General features: G+C 42.3%; 1 protein-coding gene across 12 annotated transcripts in view; it reads right to left on the reverse strand.

Annotated features, from left to right (window-relative positions):
* Positions 1-16,387, reverse strand: part of LOC122550511 (protocadherin-9) — a 707,310-nt gene extending 690,923 nt beyond the window's left edge. For 3 of the 12 annotated variants that reach the window (XM_043691344.2, XM_087987939.1, XM_043691342.2), the window contains exon 1: positions 13,096-16,387. In XM_043691344.2, the coding sequence (XP_043547279.1) occupies positions 13,096-16,137 (3,042 nt within the window). In that variant the 5' untranslated portion in view covers positions 16,138-16,387. Of the gene's footprint in view, positions 1-4,939; positions 9,799-13,095 lie in introns of those variants that run through there. The other 9 variants (XM_087987940.1, XM_043691346.2, XM_043691347.2 and 6 more) reach the window with 5 other exon arrangements.
* Between the last annotated feature and the right edge of the window lie 3,472 nt (positions 16,388-19,859).

Consider the following 19,859-nt stretch of genomic DNA (forward strand, 5'->3'; position numbering starts at 1 on the left):
GTAGCAGAGATGAATCAAACATTGGGGTTGTCATTTAACCTGGGGTTGGATCAGAGACGTGTTACAGAGTCACAGAGATGCACAGCACAGAAACAGATCTTTCAGTCCAACTGTCCATGTTGACCAGATCTCCTGAATTAATCTTGTCCTATTTGCCTGAATTTGGCCCATATCTCTCCAAAACCTTCCTATTCATTTATCTTCCAGATGACTTATAATTGTAATTGTTCCAGCCTCCACCATCTCCTCTGGCATCTTGTTCCATTCATGCACCACTGTCTGTATGAAAAAGTTTCACTTACGTCCCTTTTAAATATTTCACCTCTCACCTTAAACCTCTGCCCTGTAGTTGTGGACTCACCTGCCCTGGGGAAAAGATCTTGGCTATTCACCTTATCCATGGCCCTCATGATTTTATAAACTTCTCTAAGGTCACCCCTCAGCCTGCAAAGCTCCAAGGAAAATAGCCCCAGCCTATTCAGCCGCTCCCTATAGCTCAAACCCTCCAACCCTGGCAACATCCTTGTAAATCTTTTCTGAACGCTGCCAACGGCTTTTTCTTAAAAAGAGTCAGTAAGGATGCATCAATTGCGGAGTCCAAACATAATCTACTCCTCACCCTGACTTGGCTCCAACATAACTAGCAGGATAAAACATTGCCTTTTCTGAATCATTGTAGTGATGATTTATATGAAATGCAAAAAAAACCACTATACAAGTAGCACCTGCTATCCAAAAGTACAGCGTTCCCAGGAAGCCTTTTGTAAGGCCGAAAGCGGCATAAAGCAAAGGTGCATGATTTATATTGGAAACATATCGCCATTTCTCGTAAAAGCAAAAATCCTCTTCGGATTTATGTAAACAGGTACTAATGTAGGTCTTTCATAAAAGCAAAATTGCATGAAGCAAATGTTCAAAAAATGGGGGATACGTGTACCTTAAGTAGAACTGTTGACAATATTGACAAAAGTTCCTGGTCCTCAATCAAACAGACAATTCCTCTTTCACTTTCAAACTTTAAATTTTCTACACTGGACATCCCTACTTCATCCAAATCTTACTCTGTTTGTCCACCTTTTACCTGCATTCTCACTGCACTGAAATCAGTCCTGTTCAGGTTCCAGCATCTGCAGTAATTTGTTCCTACATTTTGCTTCTTAATCCCTTTTTTTGCAATCTATTCCAACTTCTTTCCCACAACATCAGAGGTCTATTTCCATGCTGTACATTTCTATGACTCTATGACTTTATCTATGAGATGTCACTGCTGCCATCGTCCTGATGTCCACTTTCAATCTATAAACTACTAAAACAATTAGTTAATTGCTAGTTCTCCTTTTTCTTGGTGTTTCATCGTTGTTTTATCAATGAAAGGTAAAAGACCAATGCTACATTGTTTAACACATCCACAATGCTAATGAGTTCTCATCTGAGGACAATCAGTCTGTGAGTACATTGTCCATATCACTCATGCCATGGTCATTCCATTAGTCAGAGCAATTATTGATCTGGTGGCATTTACAGACTTGGGCAGTAATGGGCAGAAAAAAAACCCCAAATACTTGCGTTGTTATAGCAATTTTCACAACCTCAGGGTGTTCCAAAGAGCTTAACAGCAAAGTAACTTTGAACTGTAGTCATGAGACAACAATCGACCTACTATTTTTCTGTGGTGGAATGCAAAATGTTCAGAAGGAAAAGGGAAAAAAGAACTGACATTTAAGCAGCAACTTTCATCACCTCAGGCTGAACCAAAAAAAATTTACAACTGAAGAAGTAACTTTGATAACTGGACGCTGTTACAATTGTAGGAACACATGGGAGCCAATTTGGAAGAACGCAACCTTAGGTCTGAAGAGCGAGTATTAACTGTGGTTCAACTTATGGCATTCTGACTCGGCTTTAACTTCACACTCCAGATTACAGACCACTAAATTCAGACTGATATTCAAAAAACAAAAGCCACTTGCATCTAGCAAGACAAGGACAACAGATAGATTGGAACACCACTGCCTGCAAGTTCCCCTCCATGCCACTCACTCTCCTAACTTAGAAAACTATTACTATTCCTTCAGTGTTGTTAGGTCAAAATCGTTATGGCCTTTTGGATCTATCTGCAACATATAGACTGCAGCAATTCAAGAAGACAACTCACCCACCTTCTCAAGCACAACTAGGGATCAGTAATAAATGTTAAGTTGGTCAATAACACCCACATCGTATAACTGAATTGAAAAAAAATCCAGTACAATACTGAGTGTTTCACTTTTAGAGGTGCTATCTTTTGGGTGAGACATTAAATAAGATTCTACTCATAACCCTTTCTATCGGAGGTAAAACATTCCTTGGTGCTATTTTACGAAGAGCTAAGGAGGTCTCCTGATGTCTTGGAGGAGAAAGTGAAGTCTGCAGATGCTGGAGATCAAAGTTGAAACTTTATTGCTGGAACAGCACAGCAGGTCAGGCAGCATCCAGGGAACAGGAGATTCGACGTTTCGGGCACAGGTCCTTCCTGAAGAAGGGCCTGTGCCCGAAACGTTGAATCTCCTGTTCCCTGGATGCTGCCTGACCTGCTGTGCTGTTCCAGCAATAAAGTTTCAACTCCTGATGTCTTGGCCAATATTAATCTCTCAAATTACATCACTAATACAGGTTTAACTGATCATTATCACATTGTTGTTTGTGGGAGTTTACAGTATGCCAATTGGCTGCTATGTGTCCAACATTACAACTGTGACGACACTTCAAAAATATTGAATTAGCTGTAAAACACTTTGGGAAGTTCTGAAGTCATGAAAGGCACTTAATCGTTACCAAATATAATTTAGAAAAGAGAACAGATGAACGTGAAGGTGATTGAACAAAACATAATCAACATTACAAAACAAAAAATGAAGACATACTGACAGGAAAAGGGAGAAGAGGCAGAGGCATTTATGCCATTTTTTTCAAGAAGGTGAATTCACTGGGGACTGCCCTGCCCTTCAACCACAATTTGCACAGAAGGAGCAATGCAATAATGAAAAGAATGAAGGAAATCACAATGGAGAGAAACTCTGGAGAAATTCACCTAAATGTCTGGTTTTGCATTGTAAGATAAAGAGTACAGTAATAAAATTTCTAGCAGGTATATTAGAATGTTCATGTTTATTTCAGCAGTGTGTGATTCAGAATTGCATAACTTTTACAATGCAGAGAGAGGCCATTTGGTCCATTGTGCCTGCAGCAGCTCTTCAAACGAGAATCATTAGCTCCTGCATTTCCCCATACCCTTGCTCACTATTCCTACTAAAATGTCATCCAATGCACTCTTGAATGTCTCAATTAAATTCGCCTTCACCGCATTTCCAGACACTGCATTCCAAAACATAATTACTCACTGAGTGAAAATGTTTTTCTTGCATCACCCTTACTTCTTTTTGTATGTACTTTACATCTATGCCTTCTTATTTTTGTTCCTTCTATTAGTGGGAACAGCTTCTCCATATCAACACTATCCAGTCTGCTGGAACTATTGTAAATTGTTTTGCGCACTGCCCAATACAATTCTATCTTTCCTCCAATGTGGCATGCACAACTGCCCGCAACACACTAGCTAAGACTAACAAGAGTCTTATACAGGTTCATCATTATCCCCTTGCTCATGTACTCAATGACCAATGAAACTGAGGACACCCTCTGCTCTATTAACCACTCGCCCTACCTGTCCTGCCACTTTCGATGATATGTGTGCATATACACCCAGGTCCTCTGCTTCTGTATCCTTTTTAGAATCATAATCCCTATTTTATATTGTCTTTCAATGTTGTTTCTACAAAATGTTTCCCTCACATTCCTCTGTATTGAACCTCAGGATGTCCATTTGCATTGGTTTTTCTTCCTCTGGATTGTTGCATGTCATTCTCCATCACCATCCTGAATCTTATGATACAATGATCTCCTGAATGTCTACGACATGTTGCCTCACTGACATTTGATCCACTTGGCCCACCTCATTTCCAAGTACTTGGTCCAGTAATGCATTGTTTATTGTTGCCCTGCACACATATCGCCATAGGAAATTCTCCTGAACATGAAGTAGGAACACTTCCAATTTTGAAATTCTCATTCCTGTGTTCATTTCTCTCATTTTACACCATCACAGAGTCCTCCTTCATCTCTCCAACCTATCTTTTTTTTTATATTTCTCCAATTCTGAGCTATCATTCTTTCTTGATTTGCTTCCATTGGCAGTAATGCCTTTAGCTGTCTTGGCACTAAGCTCACGAATTTTCTCCCTAAACTTGTCTATGCTCTTTTAAAACACTCATTAATCATGGCTGATAGTTCAATGCAGTCCTGAGGGCCTGTTGTACTGTTACAGGTATGTCTTCTGAATGACGTGTTAAAATGAAGTGACATCTGCTTGTTTGGGTGGATGTAAAGGTTACACAACACACTATTTCAGAGAAGAGCAGCAAAGTTAGCCCTGGCATCCTAACAAATATTTGTCCCTCATTCAACGTTACAAAAGAAGATTGTATGGGCATTGTTATATTGCTGTTTGTGGGAGCTTGCCAAATTCAAAGTGGCTGCTGAGTTTGCTTGGCTCGAATGAACTCCAGTGATCTTCAAAAGCATGATCTGAATGCAAGTCTTTCTTTCTTTAAAATCTATTTTTTTGATCAAGTTTTAGGTTATTACCTCAATGACCCATGAAGATGATATCAAATTTTGAGTGGTGATAATGCTGTTGTGAAGTTTCAGACAGTATTTCACTACAATAAAAGACATTACATAAATGCAACCTGTTGTTGTTATTTACTCAAATTCATTGCACTTGACTTATAATGTGGTGTGTTTTAATTCAATACACGTGATTTACGCTGCATCTAATTCATTGCATGTAGTTTACAGGATGCATTTTAATTCAATGCACATGGTTTTCACCATGTATTTTAATTCACTACATGTAGTTACACCACATATGTTAATTAAGGGCACACCATTTACAACAGGAATTTCAATTCACTACACGCGGTTTTACACCATGCGTTCAATTTACAACACACGGTTTACACTGTCCTTTAATGCAGCACAGTTGAAAATCTGGCAATAAACCGAATTAACAGCTGCCACGCAAACGGGATATCAGAGACACACAAATGGCAAATTCTGTCAGGTTTACATGTACGTCTGGAACCAGTCAAGTGAACTGAAGTGGCGTTAACAAATTCCTGGACTTGAAAGAGGGCAGACTGTGACATGTTGCTTGTGCTGGTTGGTAAATAAAAGGATACTAAAACTGACTAGTGAGAGACGCTCGGCTGAAAGTCAAGCTAATGAGTGAAGAGGTGTTTGCATGGGAGATGTGAAAAGCTGTTGCTGCCGGCATGATACAAAACTCCCATCACCTTCCCACTGGTTCACACGTCTGGTCAGTATCTGTGCTTTGCTATTCCTCACAGGAGAGGTAGATAGCTGCTGCACTGTGACATAATGGAACTTAAATATGCTTGCCCCAACTGAGCACCAAATTACTAAAAGGTGAACAAAGGTTTGTAGGCATCATTGAGCCAAGATGTTAAGTTCCCCTTTCAGTGTTACCTTTTCCTTTGCCATCACTGCTCTTTCACCATCTTTCAATGGCCATGTCCACCTCTGAAAACAGGGGCAACTCGGCCTTGTGCTTCTGCCATATTCCCAAATGCACCACTTGGCAGGCTTGAGTATGTCATGTTGTTTGTACTTTCTACATAAAAGTCAAATAAAACCCACCTAAGGAGCCATATTCTCTTATAATCACCTCTTATATCACCTCTTCAACCCACTCTTTGCAATATGATAAAAATCAGAATGGAACAGTTTTCTATTAATGTAATCTAGTTAAGGAAAATAGATTTTACATTCTATCTTCTAGGAAGCAGAAACAAAAAATATTTAGAATGATTTAGACAGGAAACTATACAATATAAGCCCACATTGTAATGAAATACCAATCTATTTTAAATACGACAACAGTGTAGGATGTCCATAGAGTGGCGATGGAACCACTTAGTCTAAGATCAAGTATCCATTTCAGTTTTCGGTTTCCCCAAAGCAATGCATAGCTTGGTTATTCCTACTTGGGTCAGAAAGGCAGATAAACATGATTGTATCATTAATCCATAAAGGCCGATGAATTACAAAATAATAGCTTGTTGAAGCTGGATTTACCAAGGATCAAAAATATCTAATCTGTAACTAAAGTAGCTGGAGTGAAACAGATGCCAGCTCTGGATTTCCCTTCAACAGCCTCTCTACCATGCTGATACTTTTATCATAAAGCTGCGACAAAGAGTAGATTTTAAGGAACATCTTAAAAGAGTACTGTCACCCTAATATCTCCTGATCATTGATAAATTTTGATTGGTCATATGTCAGTGAAACACTTTGGTACAATCTGAAGAGGTGCTATACAATACATGCTGTCATTGCTGGAAAGAATCATGGAGTCCCTACAGTATGGAAGCATGCCATTCAGCCCATCCAGTCTACCCCAACACTCCAAACAGTAACTCACCCAAACCCATCCCCCTACTCTATTTCCATAACCCTGCAATTCCCATGGCTAACCCACCTAAGCTAGACATCCCTGGACACTATGGGCAGTTTAGCACAGCCAATCCACCTAACCTGCACATCGTGGGAGGAAACCGGAGCACCCAGAGGAAACCCATGCAGACATGAGGAGAATGGGTAAATTCCACACAGACAGTTGCCCAAGGATGGAATCAAACCTGGGTTCCTGGTGCTGTGAAGCAACAGTGGTAAACGGCTGGACCACTTTGCTGCCAATGGCTAATGAAAAGTCTTAACATTGGTTTTAGGAGGCCATCAAGACACTCAGCTGCCTTGAGACGCCAGGTCTAAAACTTCATTTGAAGCTCGGAGGAACAGCAATGTCTCTTTCCATCTCAAGATCAGGCCCAGCAACTACAAACACACTCATCATTACCCCTTTCCACCTCCACCAATTTTATTGTCCACCCTCTTTGCTACCCAAAAAGATGGAAAACATACCACTGATTAGAGTAAGAATTATTTTCCTGTAGTGTACTGATGTATTAAACAAAGCAAACCTATTGACAACACTGATATATATGTTTAGAGCAATTATGGCTCGCAATTTCCAAAGTTACTGCTTTGCCAAACATTTAGGTTCTTGTTTATTTGGCTGTAATGGTGACAATGTACAGCATTAATGAGATAGCTGGTGTACAGTTAATGCTTAAAGATGAATAATTACTTTGTCAATATTTTGTTTTAATCAGGATTATCCTTATAAAGCAATCAAAAATAGGCAATTTGCATAATGCTGTTATAAATCCCAGTTCATTCAACAAAACAATCTAACCAAGGAGAGCAAAAATCATAATAAAACTATTGAGTTTGCATTAATATCAGAGATGCAAATGCTCAGCCCTGAAGTCACCAGCTGTCTGCAAGTTAAATGTGTTGAATGGTTTTAAAAATTTGATTTGAAAAACCTCTGTGCTACTTGTCCAATATTATAAGCACTAAGCTGCCTTACTCCAATTAGCACATGATTAGATGTGACATTAGCTTGGTAAGAGAAAGGGATCTGGGGAATAATTGGATAGTTCTCTGAAAGTGCTGGTGCATACGCAATGGGCCAAATGGCCGACTCTTGTGCTGTATTGCTTTATGCTTGGATTGAAAACTCCAAATAGAAACAGAATGTAGGTTGGCAGCTTTGAATTCAGTACTTCCGTGGGGGTGACAACACTTGAGGTGTGGTTAAAATAATTTCTGATTTGCTAATTTTATGGCCAGCAATAAAAATGGAAAGAAAATAAATCATATGTGCCCCTCAAAAGACCAATGTGTTCCATCTTTCTTTACTGTTCTGCGAATATCTGCTACACTCCCTACCCATTAAGTTTTATTGCTAGTGTTCAGCAATTCCCTCATGCCATTGGCATGACAGATGCAGTTCCATAAAATTAGATCCCAACGATCCCAAATGAATTTAATTTCCATTGTGTTTATACAACTCCTTCAACAGCAGTTGGCTCTGATGCTTGATCTTCTAACATGACAGAAAGTACATTGCATTCAAATCAGGTCAGTCTTTCCTTTGATCTTTTTAGCTTAGACAAAGAGTTAATGCCACTTTTTTGAGGGTATATGAAAGCCTGCGATATGTGTCAGTAATTTACTAAAGTGACCAGATCAAGATGTGAAGTAATGACGTGGGCATGGAATAGACTACAAAGTATGAAGTCCTTGAATTTCCTAATCAACTGAACACCTGAAGGATCAGCAGGACTCCACACAAATACTTAGAGGGTCTGAGCAACATGTTAACATAGGCAAGAACATGTACTGCATGAAAAGTAGAGAAAAAGTAACGTCGCTAATAAACAATAATTAGAAAGGAACAGAAAGCAAAGTTTAGGCTTTTTTTTAAACAAAAATAAAATGAATAAACAGCAACAAAAACACAAAATACACAAACTGTAATTTAAACAATGGCATAAAATGAATTTAATGATCAGGCTATACTTTATTTAGTACAGAAATCTGCAACCACAATATGTGCATACAGTTTTAAATATAATAATGGTAAAAACAGCAATAAAATAAATACATGTGTATAATAATCAGATATATTTAAATATACATTGTGATTCAAGCCAAAGTCTGTGAATACTGCATAATAATATTTATAGATTCGCCCTTTCCAACACTGACATGGCTATCTGACCCTTCTCAGTGGGTCCCAAAAGACCAGTGCTTTCAGATGCTGCAAAATGTGTGGTGCCTGATTACTGATAAGCACTTCGGTAAAATATTTCCAGCCACTCAGTGTGACTCAGCTTAAGAGAGAAAAACTGGCTTAGAATACCCAAGAGCCAGGATTGGCGGCCAGTTTCATTTTTCCCTGCTCAAGCAGAGCTGAGAAGCTGCTGCTTAGATCTTCTCCTTGGGTACGTTCCTGCTGAGCTCCATTAATCCTCCCACAATCCTATGGTTCTGTTATGAACAGAATCACTGATTAATATGATTTAGAGAACACCCTTACTCTATGAAGAGCAGATTTTAAAAAGGATGTTTGCTCTTCCTTGGCTTTATTTTTACGAGAACAGCAGTTGAACACTCGCCCGTAATGTTTCAGCAAAGGCTGCATGTGCAAATAAAATACTTGGCAAACCCGGTGGATAATATTACACCAGCATATTCAGAAACACATCCAATTGCATAACGGAGTTGTATATTTCGACTATTCATCAAGCAAGTTACTGTATTCACCAAGGCCATGGCAATATTGATACAGTTCTGCATTGATGCTAGAGGTGCTGCATCTTCAAGAGAAACATCTTGGCAGAAGAATGAGTGATTTCAGTTCCCACATCATTTTTCCTGACAAAAGAATCAGGGGTATTGATTTAAACAGAGTAGGCATCAATTCATTGTCTCAAGGACGTCCCCTATAAAGACATGTCCCAATTAACCACGTCCCATAATCTTAAACGTGAGCAGCTGTTCCCATTATCACATTCACTGGATAAATCTCTGTTTAGAGAGGCAACATTCCAATTACAGATGAAGCCAAGGCATGTACACTATGTTTTCAGATATCTTTTCAACATACTGGTCATGAATTTCTCCGACACTTTAACTGTGTACTTGGTGAATTTCAAGATGGGCAAGCGTCGGATGAGAGCCATCTTAACCCCTTTCAGAACAGACTTTTGCTCAGTTTTAACCATAATAAGTTTCCATCTCATACTTTTGGGAATACTGTGCGGAATTCTGCAAAAGAATAGAGCCCAATATTACTCTAATTATAGATTACTTTGAAATAACTTGTTATTACACAAAAGAAAGCAGCCCTCACCTGAATTTGATTTTTGCCTTAATTCTTAATTAAAAGAAGCAGCAATTCAGATCCAGTCTACCTGATCATTCCCTGCCTGTTGCATGTGTCCAATTTAACTGATGCATAAATGCTACTTTTCTCAAATGAAGGCTACAATGACAATGCTTCACAAATACAAAATCTTAATTCTTAATTTATGTTGCAAAGATGAACTCCTGTCTGTAGCACATTAATGCAGATGCCTCACCAAGAGAGAATGGCTCAAGGTAATTCTGCCGTGATTACATAAAATTCCCTTGAAGTAATAGTGCAACTGATTTTTATAGCATTGCCAGAAGATTTATTCAGTCCACACTCTTGCTCCTACAGATATATTCTTGCTGCTTCACCACTGATCATAACCATCAGTGGTGTCTCATCCTGTCATTTCATTTTGGTAATTTGGCACCTAAAGATAATGTTGCAATAGCTGATGGAACACAAATCCAATTTGGCATTCATTCCATGTAGCAGAAATGATCTGAAAGGAGAACATCACTATTCCTAGTGCAGAGGAAGCAGGTGTAATTTCCTAACTAATCCAACTTAAAATTGGTGAGATTTCACATTGAAATGTACTTCCATACGTGCTTCTTAAATTGTTGAAGACATGTCTCAGTCATAACATGTCTCAGTCTACAGTCTGTTGGCCAAAATAAACTGCTCATATGGGTAATCCTAACAAAGATCAGCCTATGACTGTGAAAAGCACTCTATGTTGGTTTGCGTTTCATTTGCTCAGTTTGTGGCAATAATCCTTGTTGCCTTTTTTGTACATGTATTGGCCAAGCAGTGAGTTTTATCAGTAGTAACATTGACAAAACTGACCCTTTAAAAATGCAGAACTATCAAATTTAACATTCACTTTTAAGTACCCTTGAACTACAGAAATCAAAACTGAATGGCATGTTGAAAGATTCCAACATATAATCTACCATTTTAAAATTACTTAATTCTAATGATCTAATAATTCTATTTTCTTCAAATAGATTCTCTACGCTCATACAATGTAGAGTTAAAATATATAAATAATTTGATCTTTAAGATAGCCAGAAATATCTGAATCATCAGACGTAGGCTGGCCTATGATCCCAAAAATGAAACATGCCCAATAAAAGAGTTATAACTTTCAAGAAATTTCAGGAATAAAAAATCCTGATAGCTGGATTATGCTACTAAAAATGCCACAATCCTCAAAATAGTCAAATAACCCTAGTTGTGGCTGTAATAACATACACATTTCACCCTTCTCCCAATATGTCCAATGAAGATAACAATATGTGTATTAACAAGCATCACAAATTTAAAATATAAGTCAGATAGCATTAGCAGTCTTTGGAAATAGTCATATTGGCCAAGACTTCTACAAAGATATAGTTTAGGGTGATGAAGGGTAACTGGTTTTCAGTTTCCAGTTTACTTTGCAACTCATATAGAAAGTATTTAACAATTTAACTCATGCAGTTTTTGCAAACTTGTATCCTGTTCTGCTTCATCTACCATTGTGCATTACGTCTTTGAAAACAAATCTCATTTTATAAACCATAGCTTTTATCAAATTAATAGTTGCATTTTTGATTGAGAGTTTGACATATGTCTTATTTCTAAGTAATGGTCACCACACGCTGAGTCAATGAGCAGGCAGTACTGCAATGTCCTAACACAGAGTAGTACAGGGATAAATACTGTACAGACAATAAAACATCTTTGAAACACAAGCACATTGCAATTTATTTGTTTCTGTTGACTAAATTTACTACTTTTGTTACAAATTTTCCAACTACTTACATTTATTTTGTTTAGTTAGCAGAAATCTGTGCTATCTATTCAGAAATCTTTTGACAGAGACCAAACAATTGAAATGCTTGACCTCAATGTGCACTGACTTTCACTTTTCAGTGCAAACACCTGTCTTTTGTGAATACAAACACTCCACCAAAAGAAGAAAAGTAAGTGTTTCAATGAAATTTTTGGCTTTATGGCTGTGTTGTCAGAGAAACGATTCTGGGATGTATCAGTGCATTTTGTATATGAATACAGACTCTCACTCACTCCCTTTTCCCCATCACAATCTAGCTATTTTTTCTTAGGTGTTATGTCTATGAACCTTACACCACACAACAGAAACTGAACATGTAATATGCGTGTTTTGGCTGCAGATAATAAACACATTCAGTGTGACTGAACCAAATTGTATCAATATTTACTGCTTAAAGATGATCAATCATTGACATAAGGTAATAGCATTATATTGGACCACAATCAGACCTTGAATATATTGCGCATTCTTGCATTTTCAATCGATTTTGAAAATCAATTGTTAATTTTTTTTCCCAATCTTGCTTACTTCATATCACATGACTGTAGATGAAATAACACATAGCATGGCATGAAGAAACAGCAGTGCATGGGGTTCCTCATATGATCAAAACATCTCTATAACTACAAATAAAATAACTGTACTGGTAAACTCAATGCTCAATGCATGGTACAGTGCAACAAACGATATGAAATAATTCAGAAAAGACTCAATGTGCGCCTAAAGTGTAGCATTCCCCTTTATTCACTCAACTTACAGTAACTGACAAAATAATTAGATGTGGTTTTCTAATTGAGAAGCATTTATCTGCAATGCTTCACTTCTTGCACTCGGTTATTGTTTTCCTGGGTCATTACATATGTTTCAAAGTTCATCACTAAACAAAACTACAGGTGTACTAATGTTCATCTGCAGATAATCATCAAACTACAACTGTCTGGTGCTTTCCAGTATAATTATTACTAGGCAACAGTTTTTCTTCCTTGCACCTTCCCCCACCATCTAGACTGCAGTTGGGCATCTTGCCACTCGCGAGCAGAAAGTGCTCCAGTGCCATCTACAGGCCACGCTTTGTTTTCCTAATTTTCGGTACAATCAAATCATTTCAAATCGGCTTAATTTAGATCTTTATTAGTGAGAAATTAATAGGCCTACACAAACAAATATTTGGCATGACAACATAATAACTTTGTTGATATTCTAACCATTCTATAGTTTGGGTACTTGTGATAATTCTTTTCGGGAAAGTTGAATTTGAAATAGAACCACTTCTACAGTTTTCTTCAGATCACTGCTGTGTTTTGCCCTTGTTTGTACTGGGAAATATACAATTAGAAGAGCTAGTGATAGACTAGTAAAAGCGTTCAGTTACCTGTCTGGTGTGCAATGGGCCCTTTGTCTTGAAGCCTCCTTGGGAGCTACACTCTGAGGCACTGAAGTGGTCTGAACTAGTGGAAGAGCGCTTCGACAGGGTGTCACAACCCCCAACGAAGGTGTTGTCCAAAGGGAGCTCCTGAATCACGTGATGCTTTTTCGCAGAAATAGGGGTGTCTGGCTTCAGATGAAAAGAGGGCTGCGGAGAGCCAGATTTGTAATGCCTTGCTAGGTCTGGGCTGTTGGGCTTAAATGTAGTTGGTGGTGTGCTGCCCCAGTCAAACCGTCCTATCGTCTGCTCTTCCAGCTCAGCTGGAAGGGTAATGGTTCCATTGATGGGCTCATGGGCAGGATCATCAGGTTTGGATTCCTCGATGGTAACAAAGTTTAGAAGAGAACTCTTCGGAGATTTTCTTTTCTTCCTTTTCTTCTTTTTGTTCTGCTTACACTCCTGATTAGGAGACATCCATTCAGCACCCTGTTTGTTCCTTTGTGTAGCCTTGAACCTTGAGGACTGCCTGCACCGCACCAATATTGTAACAAAGATGACCACAATCACCACCATGGCTCCCGCCACTATGGCGATCATTATGGTAAGGTAATCCTCATTTTGCCACGGCTGGGTGCCATCTCCAATGTTCTTATCCAGTGGAGTCTCCATTGTCCTCCGTATTAACTCATAGACGTAACTAGCATTGTTTACAGTGTCATTTACATACAAGTAGACAAGCACAAGGGTGTGCAAGGGTTTCGGATAACCTAGATCGCTGATGTTCACAACCAGGCGGTGCAAGCCCTGGTCGACAGCAGTTGGTTTCTCCTCCAAGGTGATATTACCAGTCACAGGGTCAATTCGAAACAAACCTTTGTTATTTCCGCTAACAATGCTGTATTTCAGCTCAGCATTCATACCTGTATCAACATCCACAGCAAACACTTCTGCCACCACGGAACCAGGTATAGCAGACAGGGGTACTAGTTTGAATGAAGAGTTGGAAGGTGGATAGATTACAACGGGACTGTTATCATTGACATCGATGACATTGATTGTAACTTTAGCAATGGAAGTGCGGACTGGTCTCCCCCTGTCTACAGCTTTAACTTCAAAAGTGTAGGAGCTTTGCTGTTCTCTGTCAAAAGAGACGTTAGACCTTATCACACCACTCAGTGGGTCTAGAATGAAATTCGCATTGTCTCCGACGACAGAAGCCATCACCTCTGCGTTGGCCCCTGCATCCAGGTCGGTGACAGTAATCACTCCCACAGTGCTGTACTTTGGTAAGTTCTCAGACACAAAGAACTGGAAGTGGTTATGGGTGAACTTGGGGTTATTGTCGTTCTCGTCCAGCACCGTGACGATCACGGCAGCTTGGCTCTGCAGCGGGGGGTTGCCGCTGTCCCTGGCGGTCACCGTGAAAATGTAACGCTCCTGCTCCTCCCGGTCGAAGACCCGTGAGGCGGTCAGGACGCCCGTCTTGCGGTCCAGGTCGAAGAAGGAGGCGTTGGGCCCCAGCTGGTAGACGATCTCGGCGTTCTTGCCGCTGTCGTCGTCTGTGGCGCTGATGGTGGTCAGGTAGAGGCCGCGGTGGTTGTTCTCGGGCACCGCCAGCTCGATGACGGGCTGGCTGAAGACCGGCGGGTTGTCGTTCTCGTCCTCCAGCCTCACCCGGACCAGGGCGCTCTGGTTCAGGCTGGGCTTGCCCGCGTCCGACGCCACGATCCTGAAGGCGTACTGGTTGGTGCCCTCGTAGTCCAGGAAGGAGGAGGTCTCCAGCAGGTACTGGTTGTCGTAGACTGCCTTGAGGTGGAAGGGGACCTCCTTCTCGATGTAGCAGACCACCTTGCCGTTGACGTCGGTGTCCCTGTCGGAGACGGTGATGAGGGCGATCTTGGTGTTGACCGGGTCCTTCTCAGAGAGGTGCACGGTGCCGTTCACCGGGCTGATGATGTAGCGGATGTCGATGGCGGGCGGGTTGTCGTTCACATCGGTGACATTGACGGTGACGGTGGCGCGGGCGGGGCTGGAGCTGCCGTCGGTGGCCAGCACGGTCATCTTGTGCAGCGAGACGTCCTCCCGGTCGAGCGGGCGCTGCACGGTGATGAGCCCCAGGCTCGGGTCCAGCGCGAAGGAGCGCCGCACCGCCGCCGGGGTTTGCGCGCTGAACAGGTACCGGAGCTCGGCGTTGGAGCCCACGTCCGCGTCGGTGGCGTGCAGCTGGATGACCGAGGTGCCCGGCGGCGAGTCCTCGGGCAACTGCACCTCCAGCTGGCTCTCCCGGAACACCGGGCGGTTGTCATTGACATCGCTGACGGTCACCTGCAGGATGGCGGTGCTGGACTTGGCGGGCACCCCGCCGTCCTCCACTTTGATCTTCATCACGTAGGTGTCCTTCTGCTCCCGGTCCAAGCCCCGCTGCACCACCAGCTGCGGCCACTTCTCGCCCTCGGGGCTCTCCACCACGTCCAGGCCGAGGACGCTCTGCCCGTCGAGCAGCTGGTAGCGCTGCACCCCGTTGGCGCCGGCGTCCGGGTCGCTGGCGGACGGCACCGGGAAGCGGCTGTTGGGCAGCGTGTTCTCCGGGATGGAGATGTTGATCACCGGCGAGGGGAACATGGGCGCGTTGTCGTTCACGTCGCGCACCACCAGCTTCACCTTGACCAGCCTGAAGTGGTCGTTGGGCAGGATCACCACCTCGATCTCGAAGGAGCACTCGCCCGGCTCACCCTCGCCGCCTCCTCCTCCTCCTCCTCCTCCCGGGCACAGCTTCTCCCGGTCCACCCGCTGCGAGCCCGTGTAGATGTCCCCGGTGCCGCTGGAGACCCGCAGTAGGGGCACCTCGCCCGCCTTGGACACCAGGCGGTAGATGAGGTCCGCTCCTCCGCCGGCCGAGATGTTCAGGTCCCGCGGGATGCTGCCGATCAGGATGTTCTCCGGCAGCTCCTCCTGGATGGTATAGACCAGCTCCTGAGCCAAGGCAGAGTCCACCGTCAGGCAGGCGAACAGGGCGAACAGCAGGTAGAAATCCCGCAGCTCCATCATAGCGCCGGCAACAGAAAAGGGGCAACACTTGGGTCACACACAATCCATACAAAAAGAAACACACGCAAACAAAAAACAACCCCCTCTTATCCCTCTTTCTCTAGTGTTGCTGGAAAACAAATTTTCACTCTGTAACAATCCATCGATGCTGCAAGTTACTTTGCTTTTTGTAAAAAAAATTCTGCACGGAGAGGAAAGACCAGGCAGCGCAGATTGTCTTTTTTTTCCCCTTTTTTTCTTCTCTTCCCAACCCCACCAACCTCCCCACCCCCCCTCCCCCCACCCACCCTCTCTCTCTCTCTGTGCCCTCCGCCTGCTCGGTGCAATATTTACGATGCACGGTGCACAAAACTGTCGGAGGACGCATGCAGTTCCCAGCCGGCGAAAGCAGCCTGCAGAATCTCCTTGGTACGGTTCAACCGCGTGAAAACCATCATCGTTCAATAAAACGGAGAAGGGGGGGGGGGGGGGCAAGGGGGGGTTAAAAGCGTAATCTCAGCAACCGAGCCGGCCGTAGTTTGCGATTATCCCACTGTTGCGACAGTTTGCATGGCGAGAGAAGTTGAGAGGGTACAGCAGACAGTAGACGGAACTGCAGGAGCTTCGCATTTTTTTGCCCCCCTCGCCGCTTTAAATCCAGTTTTCTTTAAATGCTGGCTCTTCCTCTGCACCAATTGCCATTCCACCTTTTTTTTTGGGGGGGGGGTGGTCTAAAGATGCAACGAAGTTAATAAAAAAAAAGACGGAGCTGTAAGAGGATGCAGCAAGCAACACGAATTTGAATCACCTGTTCTCTTCCTGCGTTCCCTAAATCCTCCGTTCCTTTTCTCTCACACACACTCTCTCTCTCGTAGACACACATCCACGTCTCTCCACTGAATCTTCTCCCTAACTCTCGATCAGCCCAAGTGAGTATAGTCCTCCAGGTCCCGCCCCTGGGCCCTGCGCCCATTCGCTGCCCGCTGCCTGTCACTGGGGGTCGGGGATCCAACCCATTGGCTCCGGGAGCTGTCCATCACCCCCTTTAGCCTTGAAAGTTGTGCAGAATTCCTGATCAGCTGCAAGGCTGACGTCACCCACCGCCAGCAAGTGACTGGTGAGGGGCAGGATTTTAATCCCAGGCTCAGACAGACAGAGACACACACACAACATTGACTAACTCAATGCAAGCCTCTCCTCCTCCTGCTGCTGCTGCGCCCCTCGTTGCAGGTGGATTAAGTGCACACGGAAGAATTCACCTGAACACATGGCCCTCAGCACACACCCACCCAAAACCTGCCATTTAAGCAACTCCGTCCTTTAACCCACGCGGTTTGCAGATTGCACAGCACGGGTGTGCATCTGAGGAGGGACTGGATTCACAAGGGAGGTGTAGGCTGAGGTCTGGAGGGAATGTCTCGCGTAGAAAGCAGAGTTGTGTCGAACAATCTATTTCTGAGCTGCAAATGAGATGCAATCGATGCTACGTCGCACCATTTTAAAATATATACCCAATTAACAAGTGACATTTGAACATCAAACTGCAATGACGGGGGTTTTCAATTGGTAACGGTCTCACGCTAATACTCAGTAAAGGCTGTTTCTTTTCCCCCTCCCCACCTTCAGGAAAGAATTCAGAGGGGTTTTGTTTTGTTTATTCTTAATGAAGTGCGCAAAAATGAAAATACTCGCTGATCGAATTAAATTGCAATCACTTCATTGCACAAGTTACCTGGAGGAGAGCGATCAGACAGCGGTGATGACTGCACTGAGCAGGAAAAGAGCTTCCATTTATTCACTGAATCATTCTCATCAACTCCGTACGCGCGCCCAGAGTTTAGGGATTACCGCTTGAAAGCGCACGGACAATCGTGCCCGAAAAGTCTCCTCGACTTCCACTAACAGACTTTGCACTTGACATTCTGTCTTCCTCCCACACTATCTGTCATATAAATCAAGTTGGAATCGAACAGGCAGGATTGTTGGAGAGAGAGAGAGAAGGAAGGGCTCGGAATCAGTATCCTCAAAGAGATGAAGGAGTAGTCGTTTTGAAATCGAGTAGATCCAGTAACCCCGATCTGAATTGTCCGGAATTATTATATTTACCCAGCATCGGAATTACAATATTGTTTCAAAGCGCCGGGTCGGCAATTTGAAGCGATTTGCATCTCCCGAATAATTTGATTTGAGATAGCGGGTGAACACACTTTCATCAACGTGGAAAGTTTCAGTTCCAATTTGTAGCGCACAACTGCGAGTTATGTAACATAAAACTATTTGTTTTTTTTCAGTCTGGCGGGACATAAATTGTACATAAAATAAAACCAAAGCTCAAGTACATCCAGTAAGATAAAAACGTTGCCCCCCAAAAAAGGTTTGCGCGGTTAGTGAGGAGTTTTAGTTTTCAAAAATAACTTGTTTCAAGACATTTTTGAAATTGAAATGCATTGATCTATTAGGGACTAGGCCACAGTTCACAGGCTCCAAGGTGTAAATTACACTAAGGCTGTAATATCTGTAGGGGACAGTTCATTTATTATCCATTCAGAACCTACATCTCACAAGGAAATAGAGATGCCAGGCTGAACTATCTGTAGGTAGGAGACAGATCACCAGCATCCACTGCCCAATAAAAGCATAGGAGACAGAACATACAAGGGGCTCAGTGAAAATTAAAGGGGTGCTCGCCGCAACAAACAAAAAAATCTTTGATTTGAGTTTTTAAAATTCTAATATTTAAGTCGGAAATTCTCGCCTTTAAACAAAGCAATTTCATTGAAAAAAAAAGCCCCATGGTAATTTGGAATTCTGTTGTTGGTTATTACTTATCCTTTAAAAGTGCATGGACGTTCACATTTACACGCGATGTGCAGTTAAGGTCAGGTAAATGAGCGGAACTTGAAGTTCGTTTCACCCATCTCCTTACATGGGTAAAGCAAGGCCCCAAAACATCTCTGTCTCTCAATCAATTTCCAGCTAAAACGTTGGTGTCTTTCTCATCAACCCTGCATATAACCTTCCATGAGTAATGTGGATACGTAATCCAACGTTTTATCCCTTTAAAGAAGCCCAGAGGAATTTGCGAAAACTTCAATGCATTATGATGACTTTGTGCTGGGAAATGGTGAATGTAATCGTCTCCGGAGATCCTGCTGAGGAAACAGAACTAATGTTACTGCATTAGTCAAGGCTGCCATCTAGAGGGGCTTTTGTTTAATAGCAGCCTGTCGAAACGCAGTCTTCGCTTTCCCACTGTCCACTCGCACGGCGCATCTCAAGACGGCCATGCACCTGAATCTAAGGATATATTTTAAAAGGGAAATGTGCAGTAGTTGCAATTTGCCACATTCTGCTATAATGTCCCTTGAAATTGACATTATCGATGATATCCAATCAACCAATAAACCAATAAACTTGTTAAAATGTACCTTTTATTTAACAAATGTTTTTATCATTAGTTTTTGTTGTCCACATTATGGAAATAGCCTGTTCTAAGGTCCAGTGAGGTTATGGTTAATCTTTGGCATCTAATCAACTCTCAAACTAAACCCTATATCCTTTCATTCCCACTAAATTCAAAAATTGTTAGTATCAGCCCTGAGTATGATCATGGATGGAATATTCACAGACAAGGAAGAGAATTCCAAAGATTCATAATCCTCTGATACTCTTCATTATCATGAAGTTATTTCCAGTTCCAGACTCTCCAACACCCAGAAATATAAAATTTACGACAAGTGGAT

Source organism: Chiloscyllium plagiosum, unplaced genomic scaffold (assembly GCF_037043375.1).
Source record: "Chiloscyllium plagiosum isolate Xiang-an unplaced genomic scaffold, Cpla_swu_hap1 HiC_scaffold_6, whole genome shotgun sequence".
Classification (NCBI taxonomy): Eukaryota; Metazoa; Chordata; class Chondrichthyes; order Orectolobiformes; family Hemiscylliidae; genus Chiloscyllium; species Chiloscyllium plagiosum.